The following is a 16,283-nucleotide window of genomic DNA, read 5'->3' on the forward strand; positions in this document are numbered from 1 at the left end:
TTATGTTGGGAGAGAGAGAGAGAGAGGTAGACAGAGAGACAGAGACAGAGACAGACTCCAGAGAGAGAGAGAGAGAGAGGTAGACAGACAGACAGAGAAAGAGAGAGAGAGAGTGTGTGTGTGTGTTTATGTTGGGAGAGAGAGAGACAGAGGTAGACAGAGAGACAGAGACAGAGACAGACTCCAGAGAGAGAGAGAGAGAGAGGTAGAGAGGTAGACAGACAGACAGAGAGAGAGAGAGAGAGTGTGTGTGTGTGTTTATGTTGGATCTTAATCATCCCCCCCCCCCCCCCCCCCCCCCCAACAAGTTTGATCAAAATCTTCACAATTTCCCTTCAAATCTCTGGAGATCCTTTCCACGGCCATGTCTGCAGCAATCAGGGCGTCGCGGTGAACCTCACGAGTCTCAGTTGAACCCCTGATGCTTCTGATGACTCAGGGTTAGAGTTATAGCACGAAACAAAAAAGGAAAAAGAGAAAGAACCTCAGCTGTAGATATCTGATAGTTTTCAAGAATTGGTTTGCAGTGCAATGAAGACGAAATCCTGATGAGTATGAAGAATGAGGGTTATAGTAAGAAGCAAACAAGGACCGCAGTTGTCGTCTGGTGAATTAAGGTTAGGGTAAGATTTGATGAAGTAGGGTTAGTAAAAAATGCTAATTTTAGTGGAACCAGAGTAAAAACTGACACTACTGATGCACAGAGATGGAAGGCACAGATCTGTGAATTAAAACAATAAAAAGGCACATATTCCCCCATAGCCATAGTTTCTATGCAGGTAAGCTATATCTGCATATATATAAATACTTATACGTACATATACATACACCATCTCTACACATTTCCATTCTTTTGCGGAGATCATCACCTTAATCCAATCCAACTCAATTATTGGGCTGCGTATGTGTTGTATATGTATACATATTTATAAACTTCCTTCAAATCTTGGAAAATATAGATTTTTTATTTTTGCCGATACAAACATATTTTTGTCCTCACAGATTTCATCTTCGATGAGGGTATCGTCAGGATCAAGCACAATGAGAGGGCGGTCCAACAATGTGGCGCACAATGGATTTATATCTTTTCTCATGCTCATGATCTCATTCATTGCCTGTTTCTACATTGCTGGAAGGTAAATCTTTTCAATCCATCTAATTAAACTGTAGAGGTTAGAGAGGTAATATAAAATATTTTCTGTTCTATTGATTGATTTCTTGTTGGGACCATATGGGGAAAGCTCTGAAATACCCACCTGAGCTTTTCTTTATACCTCTCCCCCCCTCCCACCCAAAGAAAACAAAATACAGACATTCAACTGGGGTAGGGGGGGAGCAAGAGTAGAGATAGGCAATGGAATGGTTGGGCAGCCTTATGGCCACTGATAGCCTTGTTAGCTATAGTGTAGAGACGAACATTGTGACCACCTGCATGTAGCCTTAATAGCTATAGTATATGCAAACATTCTATACAACTCTAGCATTTTTTGTGTTTTTCTTTTGTTTCTCGAGAGGCAGAAGTTACGAGCAAAAGCATGAAAAGACATCTAGTATGTGATTAGGGGTGGAGTCAACCAAGAGTTGAGGTAAGCCGATCAGAAAACTGAAGCATTATGGCCAACTTCATTGTCAGTAGGAAAGTTGTCCATGCAACATATGCATTTTTCTATTATTGAATATGATTTCTTGCTATGAACACACATGTCACATACTAGAAATTTAGTATGCGATTAGGATCCAAATCAAGGTCCACCTTGAGCCTCAATATCTTTGTCTAGACGTGCACATTCTCCCTCCAACATAAACATTGTATGTGCTTTTGAATGATTCATGTTACAAGCATATGCAGAAATGTATCATTAATATGCCAAATTAAGGATAGGGATAGGTCCATTAACATGAATCTGGACACAGCAGTGTCTATCCAGAGTTCCGAGTGTCTAGGGTTATAAAGGGCCAGATCTCTGTGTAAGTCTTTTTCTTCCATTCACTATATCTCTTCCCATATTTCTTAGTGCACTATTCTTCATATGATGCCAGGGACCTCTACCCGTAGATGTGATGACCTCAGTGGAGGGCATTGATTGGGTAGGATGATAATCCTTTAGTCTTTATCTTCTTTAATTTCCTTAATTATGTATTAATGCATGTTAGCTACATGAGTAGGAGGTGTACATGAGATGGTTGTTAAGACTCTCCCTTAATTATTATTTAAACAGATTATGGCAGGATGCTGAGAAGCGGGTCACAATTTAGTCTTTATCTTCTTTAATTTCCTATGAATTAATGCATGTTAGCTACATGAGTAGGAGGTGTACATGAGATGGTTGGTTGTTAAGACTCTCCCTTAATTATTATTTAAGCAGATTATGGCAGGATGCTGAGAAGCGGGTCACAATGATGAATATGTTGGATAAAAGCAAGGGAATGGTAATGAATTTCCATTGTTTCTACAACTGCTCACAATTAGAACTTGCTTCTTTTCAACAGAAATAAGGGTTGTTGTTTCAAATTTTGCCCATTATTTAGATCTGTCTTCTTTTTCAGGGAAATAAGCCTGTTACGGTAGAGGATAAGCTTCAAATCCTGGGATGCAAGTGTGTTGTTGCAGCATGTATTATGTCAATATGATTGTGGATGCGGATAAGAGTATACTTGAATCTTAGCTAGTGTTTGTGCCTGGCCAGAGATGCAGAAAGAAGATTGGCTGAATTGGAGGTAGAATTAGCTTCTGCTAAAAGTCAGGGATTCATGAGGAAATGGATAAGCTTAAGCAACGGCAATAATACATCAAGAAGCCCACTTCTGGCTGTTATTGGCATCAATACAGAGTTTGCAAACCGCCGAAAGAGAGATGTGATTCGGAACAAATGGCTGCCAACAGGTTTAACTCTTTAACTCATTGCACCTCCTTAAAAAAGTCTCTTTCATATGCACGTGCGTAAGCTCAAATTTGAAATTATGGGATGTCATATTTTCCATTGACTATGTAAAACGAACGGAATGTAATTTAAATTCTGGTGGAGCTTGAATTCCTGTAGATAATGGCATCTACAAGAGTCAATCAGTCAGATATCAGTGAAACAGTTTCTTATCTGATCCAGTACATGTGAGTACGAAAAGATTCCCAGACACTGGCTAAGTAATGTCCACCTCATGTTCACGATAAATATAACCTGAGCTAGAGTCTTATATGATTCCACCTTGTATGAGCCATTGGTGAGATTGACACCTCATTGGCCATCCTTTCATCCCTTCATATATTTTCTTACCCCTGATGCATGCCTGTAAGATCCTCTAGCACATTGAATATTCAGCATCCTTGGACAATGTAATGTTATCCCATAGAGAACTTTGACATCTGGATGTGTGGTTGTAGATTTGCTTGGTATAGAGAAGAAGCACTGTTTAAGAAAGATGCCACACCTACATAGGGTATATCTATCGATTATGTAAGATTTAGAGGTTACTCCTGTTTATAGGGGAAATATTATACTCCCTGGGCCTATGTGTATATAGAGTTGCTAGGGTAACCAAGATTTGTCAATGAGCCCTTTTGATATTTTTAGCATTTCGAGACAGTCAAATATTACCACTTCATCAATGATATTTCTATACCTTAAGGGGTAATCATGAATTGCTAGAAAGAAGAAAAGAGGTGATGCTATGGAGACACCATGGTGATCTCTTGGAATGCTTCCATCACACCATGAGACTGGCCTCATGGAACACTAGAGGCCCAAATGGAGCCCATTCTAGGTGAGGTAGACGTATCATTGTATGGGAGCTACAGGGTCAAAGAAGAATGCCAAGAGGTTTGTTTTGGTACCATGTGTGTGATGGTGGATTTTGAGGAGTAACAGGACCCAAAAAATGTTTGTGATGCAGTGAAAACAGAGAAGGAGATGGAAAAGATACACAAAGGTTTTTGGAGCCCCAAAAAGAATATGTTTTAGGGGCAATTGTATATATTTTTAATAGCATATGATTTTAGGCCATTTGAGCCAGTTCACACTTAACTGACCCGAATATGTAGTAGAATCTCATAGTTGAGCAATACTGTGAAAGGGCCTTTGTAAATGTACAAATGCAGAGGTCTTGAACTTTTATACCCAACACAGGGAAGCTCTAGCAAATCTCCAGAGGAACAACACTGGAGGCCTAAATGGTGCCCACTCTAGGAAAATGAGGGGCATTATCATATAGGAGCAATGAAAGTAAAGAGGTGATGCAATGAATACACCATAGTGATCAATTAGAATACTTCCATAACACAATTAGACTTGTGCATGGAACAGAAGAGGCCTAAATGGAGCAAACTTTAGGTGAGGTAGAGCTATCATTGTATAGGAGCTGAGGGAAGCTCTATCAAATCTCCTCATGAACAACATTTATCATAAAAGTCTTGCAGTCCCCAAGTACAGGAAACTGCTGCAAGGATAGTCAGACATTCTGGATTCCTACTATAGATGTTGGGGAGGAATAGTTTGGTGTATATAACATTATTTGTTGCAATTTCAATATCTTCATTATATATGTGGAGAATCTCATAGACTGCAGAATTATTTTGTCTCCAATGTGGGGGCCTATTGGGTTAGCATACACTTAGTTTATGCTCTGAAAAATCCTACTCATAGAGGTACCATTTAGATTGATCTCTTTGATATATGAATCACTAGATTCTGCTATGAGACTTGCACATGTTTTAACTTCACGCCTCATGAGACTGAACAGGCAATTGGATCACAACCACGAAAAACAACAGCAGAAAACTATGGACTATAAAAACTTAGTTTTTATACATGGACAAGACTCTTGGCAAACCCCAAAGTTAGGGAAGTCTCATGGGGATAAGCCACACCAAATATTTGATTAGACTATACTTTTTAGCATATCCTGTGTCTTTTATATTGTAACTGAACCTATGGATTTCCATCAATGTGAACGTATATAAGATCTCTCATTGTAAAGCGCACAAAAAATCTCTTAATGCACGTTTAGCTTTCCAGATTTTTTCTCTTGTATTTCCATATCCTCTCATAGAGTCATGAAGGGCTCAAACACAAATCTTCCATAATTAGCAGCCTTCAGGGTCCCCCAGACTTCAGGTCTCTTAGATTTTCTAGGAGAGATCTATATATTGACTTGAGGGCCTTCTATAGGGTTGTCACATTTTCTAAATGGGAGGATTGACATGGATCATGTGAAGGAGTATTTTCTTTGATCTACTTGCAAGTTGGATTATAGGTATATTTTTGTCTTTTGTACTAAAAAGACGTAACAGGATAACAATGTTTTATGGGTATCATGATATTTGGTATTCTGGGCTTGATGTAAGTTTTGACTTGTGATGTTGTTCTATGAACACTGTATATTGCAGGTGAATCGTTAAAGAAACTTGAGAAAGAGAACGGAATTGTGGTTCGATTTGTGGTGGGAAGGAGGTTAGCTATATGATACTACTAGAACAGCATGAAATAATATATGATATGATTCAGTAATGCAAAAAATTTTAATTTGTAAATTTCTGACTTGTAGTGCAAATAAAGGGGATAGTTCTGATCGGCGAATAGACTCGGAGAATCAGGAAACTAAGGATTTCCTTGTACTTGTAAGTTGTGTCGAATAAATCATTCAAACATCAGTAAGAAAGATTATGTGTTAGTTCAGATTAACTATGCAGCTCATCAAAAATATAATATGAATGCCATTCGATATATCCAACACATAATTTTACATACTACATACATGGAGAGAAACGTATCATGAACTCCAATCCATCAATGACCTCAAGATTTAACAATAAAGTCATGAACTTCAAAGGATTCGAGAAATTGGTCTTTCATGTTGCGTCCTTCATACCCACATATCAATTACATTTACAACACTCTCCACCTCTTTCAAACTTGCCGACTTGTGGCATATTTCAACAGTGATTCATCATGATATTTTCGTCTAAATAAATAAGAGAAGTTAAAGCTAAGAAGTGTGGAAAAAGAAAAACTTTATCCATAGTAATTTGATGTTGTACTGCATGTAGGCGGAAAACACGATGTCTATATTCCCATAAGAAAATGAATAATGTATGTTTGCATATTTTTTAACGTTTATTTATAGGAAGAACATGTTGAGGTACCTGAGGAATTAGCAACCAAAGCAAAAAACTTTTTCAGTGTAGCTGTAGAGACATGGGATGCTGATTTTTACATGAAGGTTGATGATGATGTACTTGTAAATATTGGTATGTCTCAGTCAATCATTTACTTATGATTCAATATCTCACTGCTTGAAATAGAGAAACTAGATTTGAGCTTTCTAGCTTGCTGGCATTGCAGATGAACTTAAGAAGTTACTTACAAGTTATGTGGACAGGCCAAGAATATATGCCGGATGTATGAAGTCAGGAGATGTTATAATAGAGGCGTATGTGGTGTTTTCCTACTTTTGCATTTTTTCTATCCATGGAACTTAATATGATCTTGCAATGGATCAATTTTTATGATGGATAATGCATAATCCTCTGCACATCCTAATGTGACTTCTCTTTTTCCAGAGGCCAGCGGTGGTATGAAAAAGAATGGTGGAAGTTTGGTGATGGCAAATCGTAAGCTATATTTGATTTAGAAACATAAATATATGGTTCAGTTTCTTTTCTCAATGACAAAGTGATTCAAATATGCTTCTTTGTCTCTGCTCCTCTTTTACATATAGATACTTCCGGCATACGAGTGGCCATCTATATATTCTTTCAAGGGCACTTGCTCAGTACATTTACATTAACCGGTAGGCCCTGGCCTAGCAATTTGTATTTCTAGTTTTGACATTTCAAGGCTGCCATCTTTTTCTTATATGTTTTGCTTACTTGTTGATAGAGATTTTCTGCATACCTATGCACATGAAGATGTGTCAGTAGGGTCATGGATGCTTGGATTAGATGTAGAGCATGTTGATGAACGACGAGCATGCTGTACCAGCTCTCCCCAAGGTCTTTTTCGCTCCCTTGTTCCTTGACATATACATTTTATACATAATGTCCTTTTTTCTTTTGTATAACTACATCATGCTGCTTTGTAGTGTTTTCATCAGGTACGATATGCTCCAAATTTTAGCACAACGTAACATCGGTTTTGCAAGTGTTGTTAGAAGAGCAAACTGAGAATATTAAGAACTTCATCCGGGAATTGTAGTTCTTAGTGGCTAATGCTAAAGAAAAAAAACAGTTTGAAAGCAACCAGAGCCCTTGATTGAAAGAGCCTTGTTATAGAACAGCTATAAGCCCCTACAATCTATCATTTTAGAGTTGGTAACAAATTTGTTTGAATGATTAACCACACTATTTGGAAATGAAGTAGCACGCATGATGTCTTGATGTGAGAGTGCTTCAAGTATAATAATAAGAAAGAATCTATTTAATCAGTTAAGTCAATTGAAATGTGACATCTAAAACAATGGTGAGGGCAAAAGAGAAATGATTCGGGAAACATGGACTGGCCAAGAGAAAATGCTGAACCAAACTTATTTATTAGGTTCGTCGAATGTGTCAGACAAAACAAAAATTATTTAAAAGGTATGATAACAAAAAAAAAACAATCCGATAAAACAAAATGTATTGGTGTTGTAATGCCTCAAAAGAAAACTAAGTAGAGGTATACAAATTGTGAGAGCATGGCACGAGAAAGCTGAAGTCGATAATATAGAATGAGATTGAGAAATATCAATATGAGCAAACCATTTGTCAATGTAACAAATGTGGTACAGGTTATCCACCATCATTATGATAATGGAAGCCTTCAATCTTGAATATATCATTATTATCCATGACCTTGCTTGTATTATCATCCATTGATCACTCAACAATTGCTCCACATTCAAAGGTGCCATAATTATTAGCACATTATTTTGAGCAAATTATCTTCATTTTAAATGGAACCATTAATTCTAGGTTACTACAGTGATTGCTAATCAATATTAGAAGCTAATACATAAGGTATAACTTTGGTATTGAGATTTTCTCTCTTATTCACAACATTTCTAAAACAAAGGGATTATTAATCAAAAGCTAATGCATGGTTTAGGGGATTTATGATTTGATGGTGGAGTGATTTAGTTGCATGGTATAGATTAAAAATGGTGCATAGTTGTCAAGTATGGTAGTGTATTAATTAGTACTTCCCTAGCTAAACTTACTTTAACTATGTTTTTGTATTTGTTAAATACTTCGGTCTATTTACTAAAACAAAATTGATGCGTAAATAATTGCAATACAATTGAGTTAACAATGCAAATAATAGGTCACATTATACTCGTCAAAGTTCATTTAAGCTATTTATGCTTCACTTCAACAATGGTATTTAAGACTTGTGATCAAATATCATTTTCTCACAAAAACTAATACCAAATATGGCCTGCCTAATAATAACAAGATCCTCTAATCTCTACAATAATGTCATCAAGTAGCTTCACTTTGGCTCTATAATATAAGTCAATTTGCAACCAACACATTTAGGAATTAAAGAGCAAAGCATTAGCTCCATAACATTTGTAGCTAATACAAACCGTTGAAAGTAAGGCAATGCATCAAATTCTTCAACTCTAACATCAATCAAGAATGCAACAAAGTTGTCAACCAGAAATTTTACATGTTCAACTTCAACTTTAAGTTCAATATTCAACTCCTACTTCTCAAAGCTTAAAACCTATAGGCTATAGCTATAACGTGGAAATCGAATCCAATTGTAAGGACATAAAGAAAGAAAGAAATATTTGTTTACGACGATTTTGTAATCATTTTGAAGTTTACGTATACATGTTGGGCCCTTTTTTAATGTGTATGATATTAATGTTTGGAGTTTTCTTTGCGATGATTATGTACTACACGTATATTTTTGTTGTAATGTGCTAAGTGCGATTACATAGGGAAAAAATGTATAGTACCTAAACATTACATACGTATATGTAAACAACCTTCAATGATGATGTTGAGACACATATAAATGATGGTTCAATTGCACAATAGACAATCGTATGCAAGGAGATCATGCAACTTGTCTTGTTTATAAGATCCGTTAGATGTAGAATCTCTCTCTCTCTCTCTCATAGACTTAACTTGTTGGGATACTATGACAAGATGCACCCAAAAATATATTATTGCTCAATGTCATTTAACACTAGAAAACTACCTAGAGCAAACCATACTTGCACATTGTGCCCTAATGAGGAGATCAAGGATGTGGAGCAATAGTCAGAGTAATTTCAACAATGCTTTACACGATCAATTACGATACAAATTTTGCACGCCATACACACCAACAAAGGAGATTCTCTTATGATGCTATTTTGGCTCCCACAAGTCATGTTTCTAGCCTTTAGAGGACTTAGAAACGTCCTTCTCACCATATATGTGGCTCTCTCTCATTAAATTTTCTAGTCCTAGTTTGACTCTTATAAAAAACAAAATCTAGTATTAGGACATTTGTATTGAGATGTGATAGAAACTAAATCGCAACTTTTAGGGTCACTGTGTGATTAGCAATGCAAATCAAGGCATGAAGACTAATTTAAGGAAACAAGGCATTGCATGCAGAGCACAATTTTTTGCTTCTTATTTCCAAATAAATGAATGAATTGTGAACTAAAATATTGAAGTGCATGGTATATGTATATACATATAAATATACTAGGAAACCTTGGGCTCCTCTTTGATCAATGCTAAGGATTGATTCAGACCCCACCCCACCCCATCAACTTCAAGGGTCCCGTGTATCTTCTCATATAGATGGCACCATTTGTAACAATATGATGAACTTTGGCACCTTGAGAGTTTCATACCTTATATGCCCTATATTCGCGCATGGTGGAAATAAATAATAATAAGATTTCAGAACCAAACAAGTTGAATTTTTTTCTCTCAAAAGTAACCCTAAATTATTTAAAATCAAAAGATAATGCCTAGCCCTTCAATAACTTACCACACCAATGAGAGAGTATCCTTCTAGAGGTTCCATTGGTTCCATTCTTACATGATTTTCCAAATTTTGGTATTCGTTATTTAAATTGGTAAAAATTTCATACTCATTTCGATATCAACCTATGAAATTTATATAGATAGAACCTATCCATGTTCAAGAATGTTGACACTACGATGGTTATAGACTCCTCGCATTCATTGAGCAAGGGTCGCAAAACGAGAAAGTTTCTAAACCGAACAAATCTCATGTTAGCGAAGTTTTGTTTAACACGTCTTAGCATAGTTTCATCAAACGTTAGATGAATTGTTTTCTTTTGCAGGTAAAAGATTTGAGGGACATGGCTATGAACTAGCAACTCGCAATCGGCAACAATTCAGTTCGGTTCGAAAGTATCAAACTCAAACCATTTAAAACCGAACCGTTTAAAAAAACTGAAACTTAAATGGAACCAAACCATTACAAAAAATCCAAGCTCGAACCAAATGGTTTTAGAGACTTTCAAACCTTAAAACTATTAAACCATTAAAACCGCAGTTTTGCGATTCGGTTTTGGTTTTTAAGTTAGGTCAAAATTCAAATTTTCACATTTTAATTTTAAAAATATTGTTTTTTCAAATTTTAAAGATTTTTCTTAAAATATTAAAATTAGGCTTAAAATGCTCAAAAAAATATTTAAGAAAATGATCAAGTGTCAATCATAAACCCTCAAACCATTCAAACCGTTAATAAAGCAAATACTGTTAAACCGATAAAGGCTCAAACCGATCTAGTAAACCTCCAAATTGAACAGAACCGTTTACAAAAACCTGAACTGGAACCAAACTGCATAGAACCGTTTTAATCATTAAGTCATGGGTTCGTAGTTCAGTTTGGTTCAAAACGAACCGTTGCCGATTGTTACCAGTCGCTAGGTTATGTTAAGGGCCTGGTCGTTTTGACAGATCGGCCTAACCGATTTACGATAATAGAGCAAGGAATTTGCAAAATCAATATTTGACCAACGGGTTCAAGATAGTGAACCAGTTTGGAAGGATGGGTAAGCCCAATTATGAAAGGGTTCTTCTATATTTAGTTAGAACATGTTTGTTTGTGTTCTAAGTGGGGGGGGGGGGGCGAGGGCCAATTGTATAAATTCAAGTAATTGTGAGGCCAGTTTTGGAAGTAGGCCAAATATAGAAGAGCTAGAGAATCTCTCTCTCTCTCTCTCTCTCTCTCTCTCTCTATGTCTCTCTCTTTGTCTCCTTCGTCCTCTGCATTTACTTCCTCTTCGATTCATTCTCCTGTCTTCCGCTCTGTGTTTTGCGACACAAACCCACATCAGAAATCAGAAACCCACATCGGGTATACCATCAGAAAGCGAAGAATTTCTTCTTGATTCTCTCTTCCCATCGATCTTTTGCCCTTTCCTGAGATGCCTCCTCCCAAGAATACCAGTCACAGCAAGTCCATGAAACCTTCAGAACATCGCTATCTTGGTAGCAGCAGGAAAGACCCACCAGCTGGCGCAGGTCCAGGAATGGCGGCAGGAAACAACACTCTCGGCCCCACAGGTGCTGCTGCTCAAGGTGTTTCGCATAGCAATGGTCCGGGTGGGACTGCCCCTCTCCCCCCACGTGGTTCCTCCTCCTCCTCCTCCCCGAGATCTCTCCATCCTCGGCTGAATCCTCCTCAGAAAGGATCCGAAAAACTGTCGTCGGATCGATCCAAACTATGGCAATCTCCATCATCATCTCTGAGAGAGAATCAATATAATTCTGCTTTACTTAAAAAACCCTCCCCTGTTCAGAAGGAGACTACCCAACATCAACAAAAAGAGACCCAACAACAAAGAAAAGGCTTTTGGAATTGGAGACCATTCAGGGCTTCCTCACCAGTTCCCACTCCGATGACACCACCACCACCACCACCACCACCACCCAATACTACCCAAAGAATGTGTTTTCATGTGCTTTTTTCTCTCCATGTGAAAGCCATCCATGGTCTCCCTAACTCTATGAATGGCCTTCGCCTTACCATTCATTGGAAGAGAAAAGAAGAAGGCCTCCAGACCATGCCTTCTCGTATTATTCGAGGCTCTGTGGAGTTCGATGAAACGCTTCGTCAAAGATGCATCGTTTTTGGGACACGAGATACGATGCCTGAGTGTGCAAACAGGCTTGACCATGCTGCCATCAAGTATGAATCCAAGCTTTTCACTATCTCAGTCATCGCCCTTGATGTGGATGGGTTAGAGCTAGGTCAACATCATGTTGATTTGAGTAGACTTCTTCCTGAAGAGGATATTGATGATCCGAATGTCCGGCATGGTAGTGGTTGGAGTACAAGCTTTCAGCTCTCAGGTAAAGCGAAGTCTAGCTATTTGGATGTCACTTTTAACTATGATTTGCTCCATTATGAATCCTCGGAGGCCAATGAGGATAATTATGGTGATGGTGATGGTCTTACCAACGATGGTGTTCTTGGCAATGATAGTGTTCTCACTAAGAATTCTGTTCTTATCAATGATGGCTTTCTCACCAATGCCATCAATGATTCTCTTGAGTCTAAACAAAGTTTACCTCAAGATTCAATTACTTCCTTTGAATTATTGGGAGAGAAGAGTGGTAATTCAGGCCTTGAAGAAGAATGCACTCAATCTTCTTTAAAAGACAATGAATTAGATGATTTTACTCTACAAGATGATCAGACTGAAAAGATTGAAAGTGCTTTTAATGAAATCCAAAATACTTCTAGTCATGAAGTTTTAATCATGTGTGGGTATGAAGAATGGACCGAAGAATTAAAAGAGAGTCAAGTTACTGATGTGAAAGTAGTAGGGAGTGGACCAGGTGAGTTTCCTTCATCTAGAGGCCTTCCACAAGATAGTCAAACCGAACAAATTCAGGGTACATTTGCACAAATTGAGCGTACTTTTGCACAAATGGAAAGTACATTTAAGCATGAAGTGCTAGTGAATCATGGAACCGAAGAATGGAATAACGAATCAGAAGAGATTGAAGGAGTAGGAATCGGAGAAGAATGGAATAAGGAAAGAAAGCCAGAACACGAAATGGAGACAGAGTTTGATGATGAAATAGAGTTAGTGGCTGGAGAATTCTTAGACATGTTGGATATTGGGTTTGGGTCAGGTAATTCAAATTCTGAAGGTGAGCCGGACTCTCCCCGAGAAAGATTGCTGAGGCAATGCATAGACCTTTTTGCAAATGAAGATACAACTACTATAAGGCAAGAAAATGATATCATTCCATATGAAAATGAACTTCATGAGAATTGGGAATCCGATGGAGACATGCAATTGGCATCTATTATGGAAGCTGCCGAATTAGAGCTTCAAAAGGCAGCTCAAAGCATGAAGAGCAAATCTCGAGCAAAAGCCTTAGAGGATGAAGAAACACAAGCTTTGATGAGAGAGTGGGGTTTAAGTGAGAAAGCTTTTCAAAACTCTCCTCCAAAGCCAAATAGAAGCAGTTCAATGTTGGGTCCACACTTGCCCATTCCACCTCCCCTTGGAAATGGTCTCGGTCCGGTGTTGAACTTGAAAGATGGTGGATCGTTAAGATCTATGAGCCCTTCTCTTTTTTCTAAGAATAAAACCAGTGGTGGTGGCTCATTGGTAATGCAAGCTTCCAAACCGGTTGTTGTGCCTTCTACAATGGGCACCACTACTGTAGAAATTTTGAGGCATTTGGCTTCATTTGGTATGGAAACCCTTGGAAAACAAGCTATGGCTGCCATGCCTCTACAGGATATAACTGGTATGTTAACAAATGAAACTATTGCAATGAACATCCTTGAGGATCACGTGGATCAAAGTCGTCTTCAACATGGAAATAGGTGAAGAAAAAAGTATTCGTTTTCATTAATTCCTAAATGCCTTTCCATATATAGTTCTTTGAGAAGACAAAGAAATATAAATGGAACAGACAATTTCTTTTTGAACAGTCATCGAGGCAGTATACTAATAGCAGTTTGGATCTGAATGATTTTTTTGTCACAGGAATCAGAATTCATCCTTTATGGGGATCCAAAGTGAAATGGGAGTTGATAGGGCTGGATCAAGAAAAACTCCCTCAAACAATCAGTCAAAGGACAAGTTAGTTGGAGGTTATGATGACTATGTGTCGCTTGAAGATCTAGCACCGCTTGCGATGGAAAATATTGAATCGCTTGCTATTGATGGATTAAAAATACAAGCTGATATGCCCGAAGAGGATGCACCTTCCTATTTAGATGCAGCTGCTTGGGGCATTCTCGATGACACAAAGAGAAGAGAAGACAAAGATAGCATCAGTTTGTCCGATGGTGTGGCTGGCTTGCATTTCAAAAGCTTGCAAAGAGGGGATGATTTATCTTTGGAAACAAAGAATAGTGGTCCACTTTCTATGGCAATAACTTTAGACGAATGGGCAAAGCTAGATAAAGGAGTATTGGAAGGTGATAACGACACAAAAGAAAAGAGTTTGGCCATTTTAGCTGCTCATAATGCATTTCAACGAGACTGGGATGGGAACGATGGTAAAAGAGCTTATGCGAAGAAGGGAGGTATAATGGGGAACACTCTTATGATTGCCATGCTTGTTCAACTGAGAGATCCTCTTCGTAACTTTGAACCTGTGGGAGCACCCATGATGGCACTTATTCAAGCCGAAAGAGTTATGGTACCCCCTAAACCGCGAATTGGAAGAAGAGTATCAGTGAAGGGTAATAATGAACAAGAAGATGGTGATGGTGGTGATGGTGATGGTGATGGTGATGATGAAGTGAAAGGGAAAGCAAAAGGTTCGTTTATGAAAGAAGATATGCCACAATTTAAACTCATGGGCGTTCACATGTCTGGGTTGAAATCAATAGAAGGTGATGATAATGAGGTGAAGGCTGGGAAAGGAAGTGAGATTCAAAAGAAAAGCTGGGGTAGTCAAAAGCAAATTCAATCGGGATCTCGTTGGTTGCTTGCACAAGGGATGACAAAATCATCTTCAAAACAACATTCACTTCTAAAGTCTAAAGGTGGTACTGCGCCAGCACAAACTAAAGTAAAACCTGGTGAGACACTTTGGAGTATATCAGCACGAGTGAATGGATCTGGGCAAAAGTGGCGGGATCTGGCAGCTTTGAACCCTCATATAAGGAATCCAGATGTCATCTTTAGCAATGAAACAATAAGAACGAGGTAGAGCACGTTCATTCGTTCATTATTGTGTTTCCTAAAGAGCAAGTGTATAAGGAAAGGCCACTCCGAAAAAGCAATTTCACGTTAATTCGGGTTCTTTATGGGCTTTGCACCTTCACTTTTTACCTATATATTACAATATTACTGTGGGCCTCCTGATTGGTTGTCATCATCATTTGTACACACCTTAATAGTCTGCTTTTGGTATTCAGACCAAAAATATATAATGATTTTTCGAGGCCGGTATGATAAACAAAAGAAATCGTATGTAAAAAAGAAGTTAGAACTGGTTTGATTTTTACGACTCCACTATTTTGGGCATACAATTTCTAATAAAAAGGGTGACAAAGTGTTCTGATGGTTTGGGGCTTCTTGTCACTTCTCCCATTTAAGTTCCATATTAACATATCCTGTCTGAGTTTTTAAACTCATATTGCTGATATTTTTAGTGGATTTTGTTCTGGAGAAAACATGGAGCAAAGATTCAATATTGTCTATGTATTCGGAATCATTAGGCAACCAATAAGATAGATTAAGCTTCCCATAAAGATAAGGACATGTATATTTTCCATTAGAAACTCAGCAAGTGGCTTGTGGCATAAAATCAGCAAAAATGGCCACATCACATATTTAGCTTGTAAGATATGCGTATTCCTTTTGAAGCAAACAACTTAAGCTTAGTGGGATTCATATGTAATGAGAAAAACCACCAAATCACAAATGAACTTTGTTAGCTTGGAGGAAGTGTCAAAATGAAGAATCAATTGGTTTCCTATTGTGATGAGTAATGCATATGGAATCCATTACTTCACTATAATGATATTAATGACCAATAAGATTGTGCTCATCTATCTTGGAATGTAGATGTAGTTTCTTCAACCTACAACTAGTTTGATTGTAATGACCAAATTCGGAGCAACGTTTATGAATATGCTATAAAGAGTGTTTTCAAGTAGTCATACAATGATTAAAACAGAGCGCGTACAATGCGCTCTTTATTCTCTCTTATTTTGTAGAGAGATTGTACATATCGATTTTCTTCCTTGTATAGAATATCATTTGGTACATATGCATTTGCAAATTTATGTGACGTACAATATCCTAGAAATGTTTGCGTTATTGTGTCATGGCTACTTTCAAGGTTC

At 37.7% G+C, this 16,283-nt stretch overlaps 2 protein-coding genes across 7 annotated transcripts; both read left to right on the forward strand.

The window, feature by feature from the left end:
- The first annotated feature begins 411 nt into the window (after positions 1–411).
- Positions 412–7,311, forward strand: LOC147864494 (hydroxyproline O-galactosyltransferase HPGT1-like). 6 transcript variants are annotated; one of them, XM_087320369.1, is made up of 14 exons: positions 412–440; positions 528–617; positions 1,003–1,136; positions 2,367–2,430; positions 2,548–2,597; positions 2,688–2,884; positions 5,381–5,444; positions 5,539–5,611; positions 6,118–6,241; positions 6,336–6,423; positions 6,554–6,604; positions 6,712–6,783; positions 6,873–6,985; positions 7,075–7,311. In XM_087320369.1, the coding sequence occupies exons 3-14, from the start codon at positions 1,015–1,017 to the stop codon at positions 7,107–7,109; spliced, it is 1,053 nt and encodes a 350-aa protein (XP_087176495.1). In that variant the 5' UTR covers positions 412–440; positions 528–617; positions 1,003–1,014; the 3' UTR covers positions 7,110–7,311. The 6 variants fall into 6 exon arrangements, with proteins under 6 accessions (XP_087176495.1, XP_087176494.1, XP_087176493.1 ...); XM_087320368.1 differs by lacking the exon at positions 412–440 and having other exon boundaries at positions 449–623; XM_087320367.1 differs by lacking the exon at positions 412–440 and having other exon boundaries at positions 449–617.
- A 3,885-nt stretch (positions 7,312–11,196) lies between these two features.
- Positions 11,197–15,578, forward strand: LOC147864495 (protein PLASTID MOVEMENT IMPAIRED 1-RELATED 1-like). The gene is made up of 2 exons (XM_087320371.1): positions 11,197–13,802; positions 13,966–15,578. Exons 1-2 carry the CDS (start codon positions 11,380–11,382, stop codon positions 15,140–15,142), a joined length of 3,600 nt encoding a protein of 1,199 aa, XP_087176497.1. The 5' UTR covers positions 11,197–11,379; the 3' UTR covers positions 15,143–15,578.
- The last annotated feature ends 705 nt before the right edge of the window (positions 15,579–16,283 follow it).

Source organism: Azolla caroliniana, unplaced genomic scaffold, assembly GCF_043228905.1.
Source record: "Azolla caroliniana isolate FFs.n. ecotype wild unplaced genomic scaffold, voAzoCaro1.0.p SCAF_5, whole genome shotgun sequence".
NCBI lineage: Eukaryota > Viridiplantae > Streptophyta > Polypodiopsida > Salviniales > Salviniaceae > Azolla > Azolla caroliniana.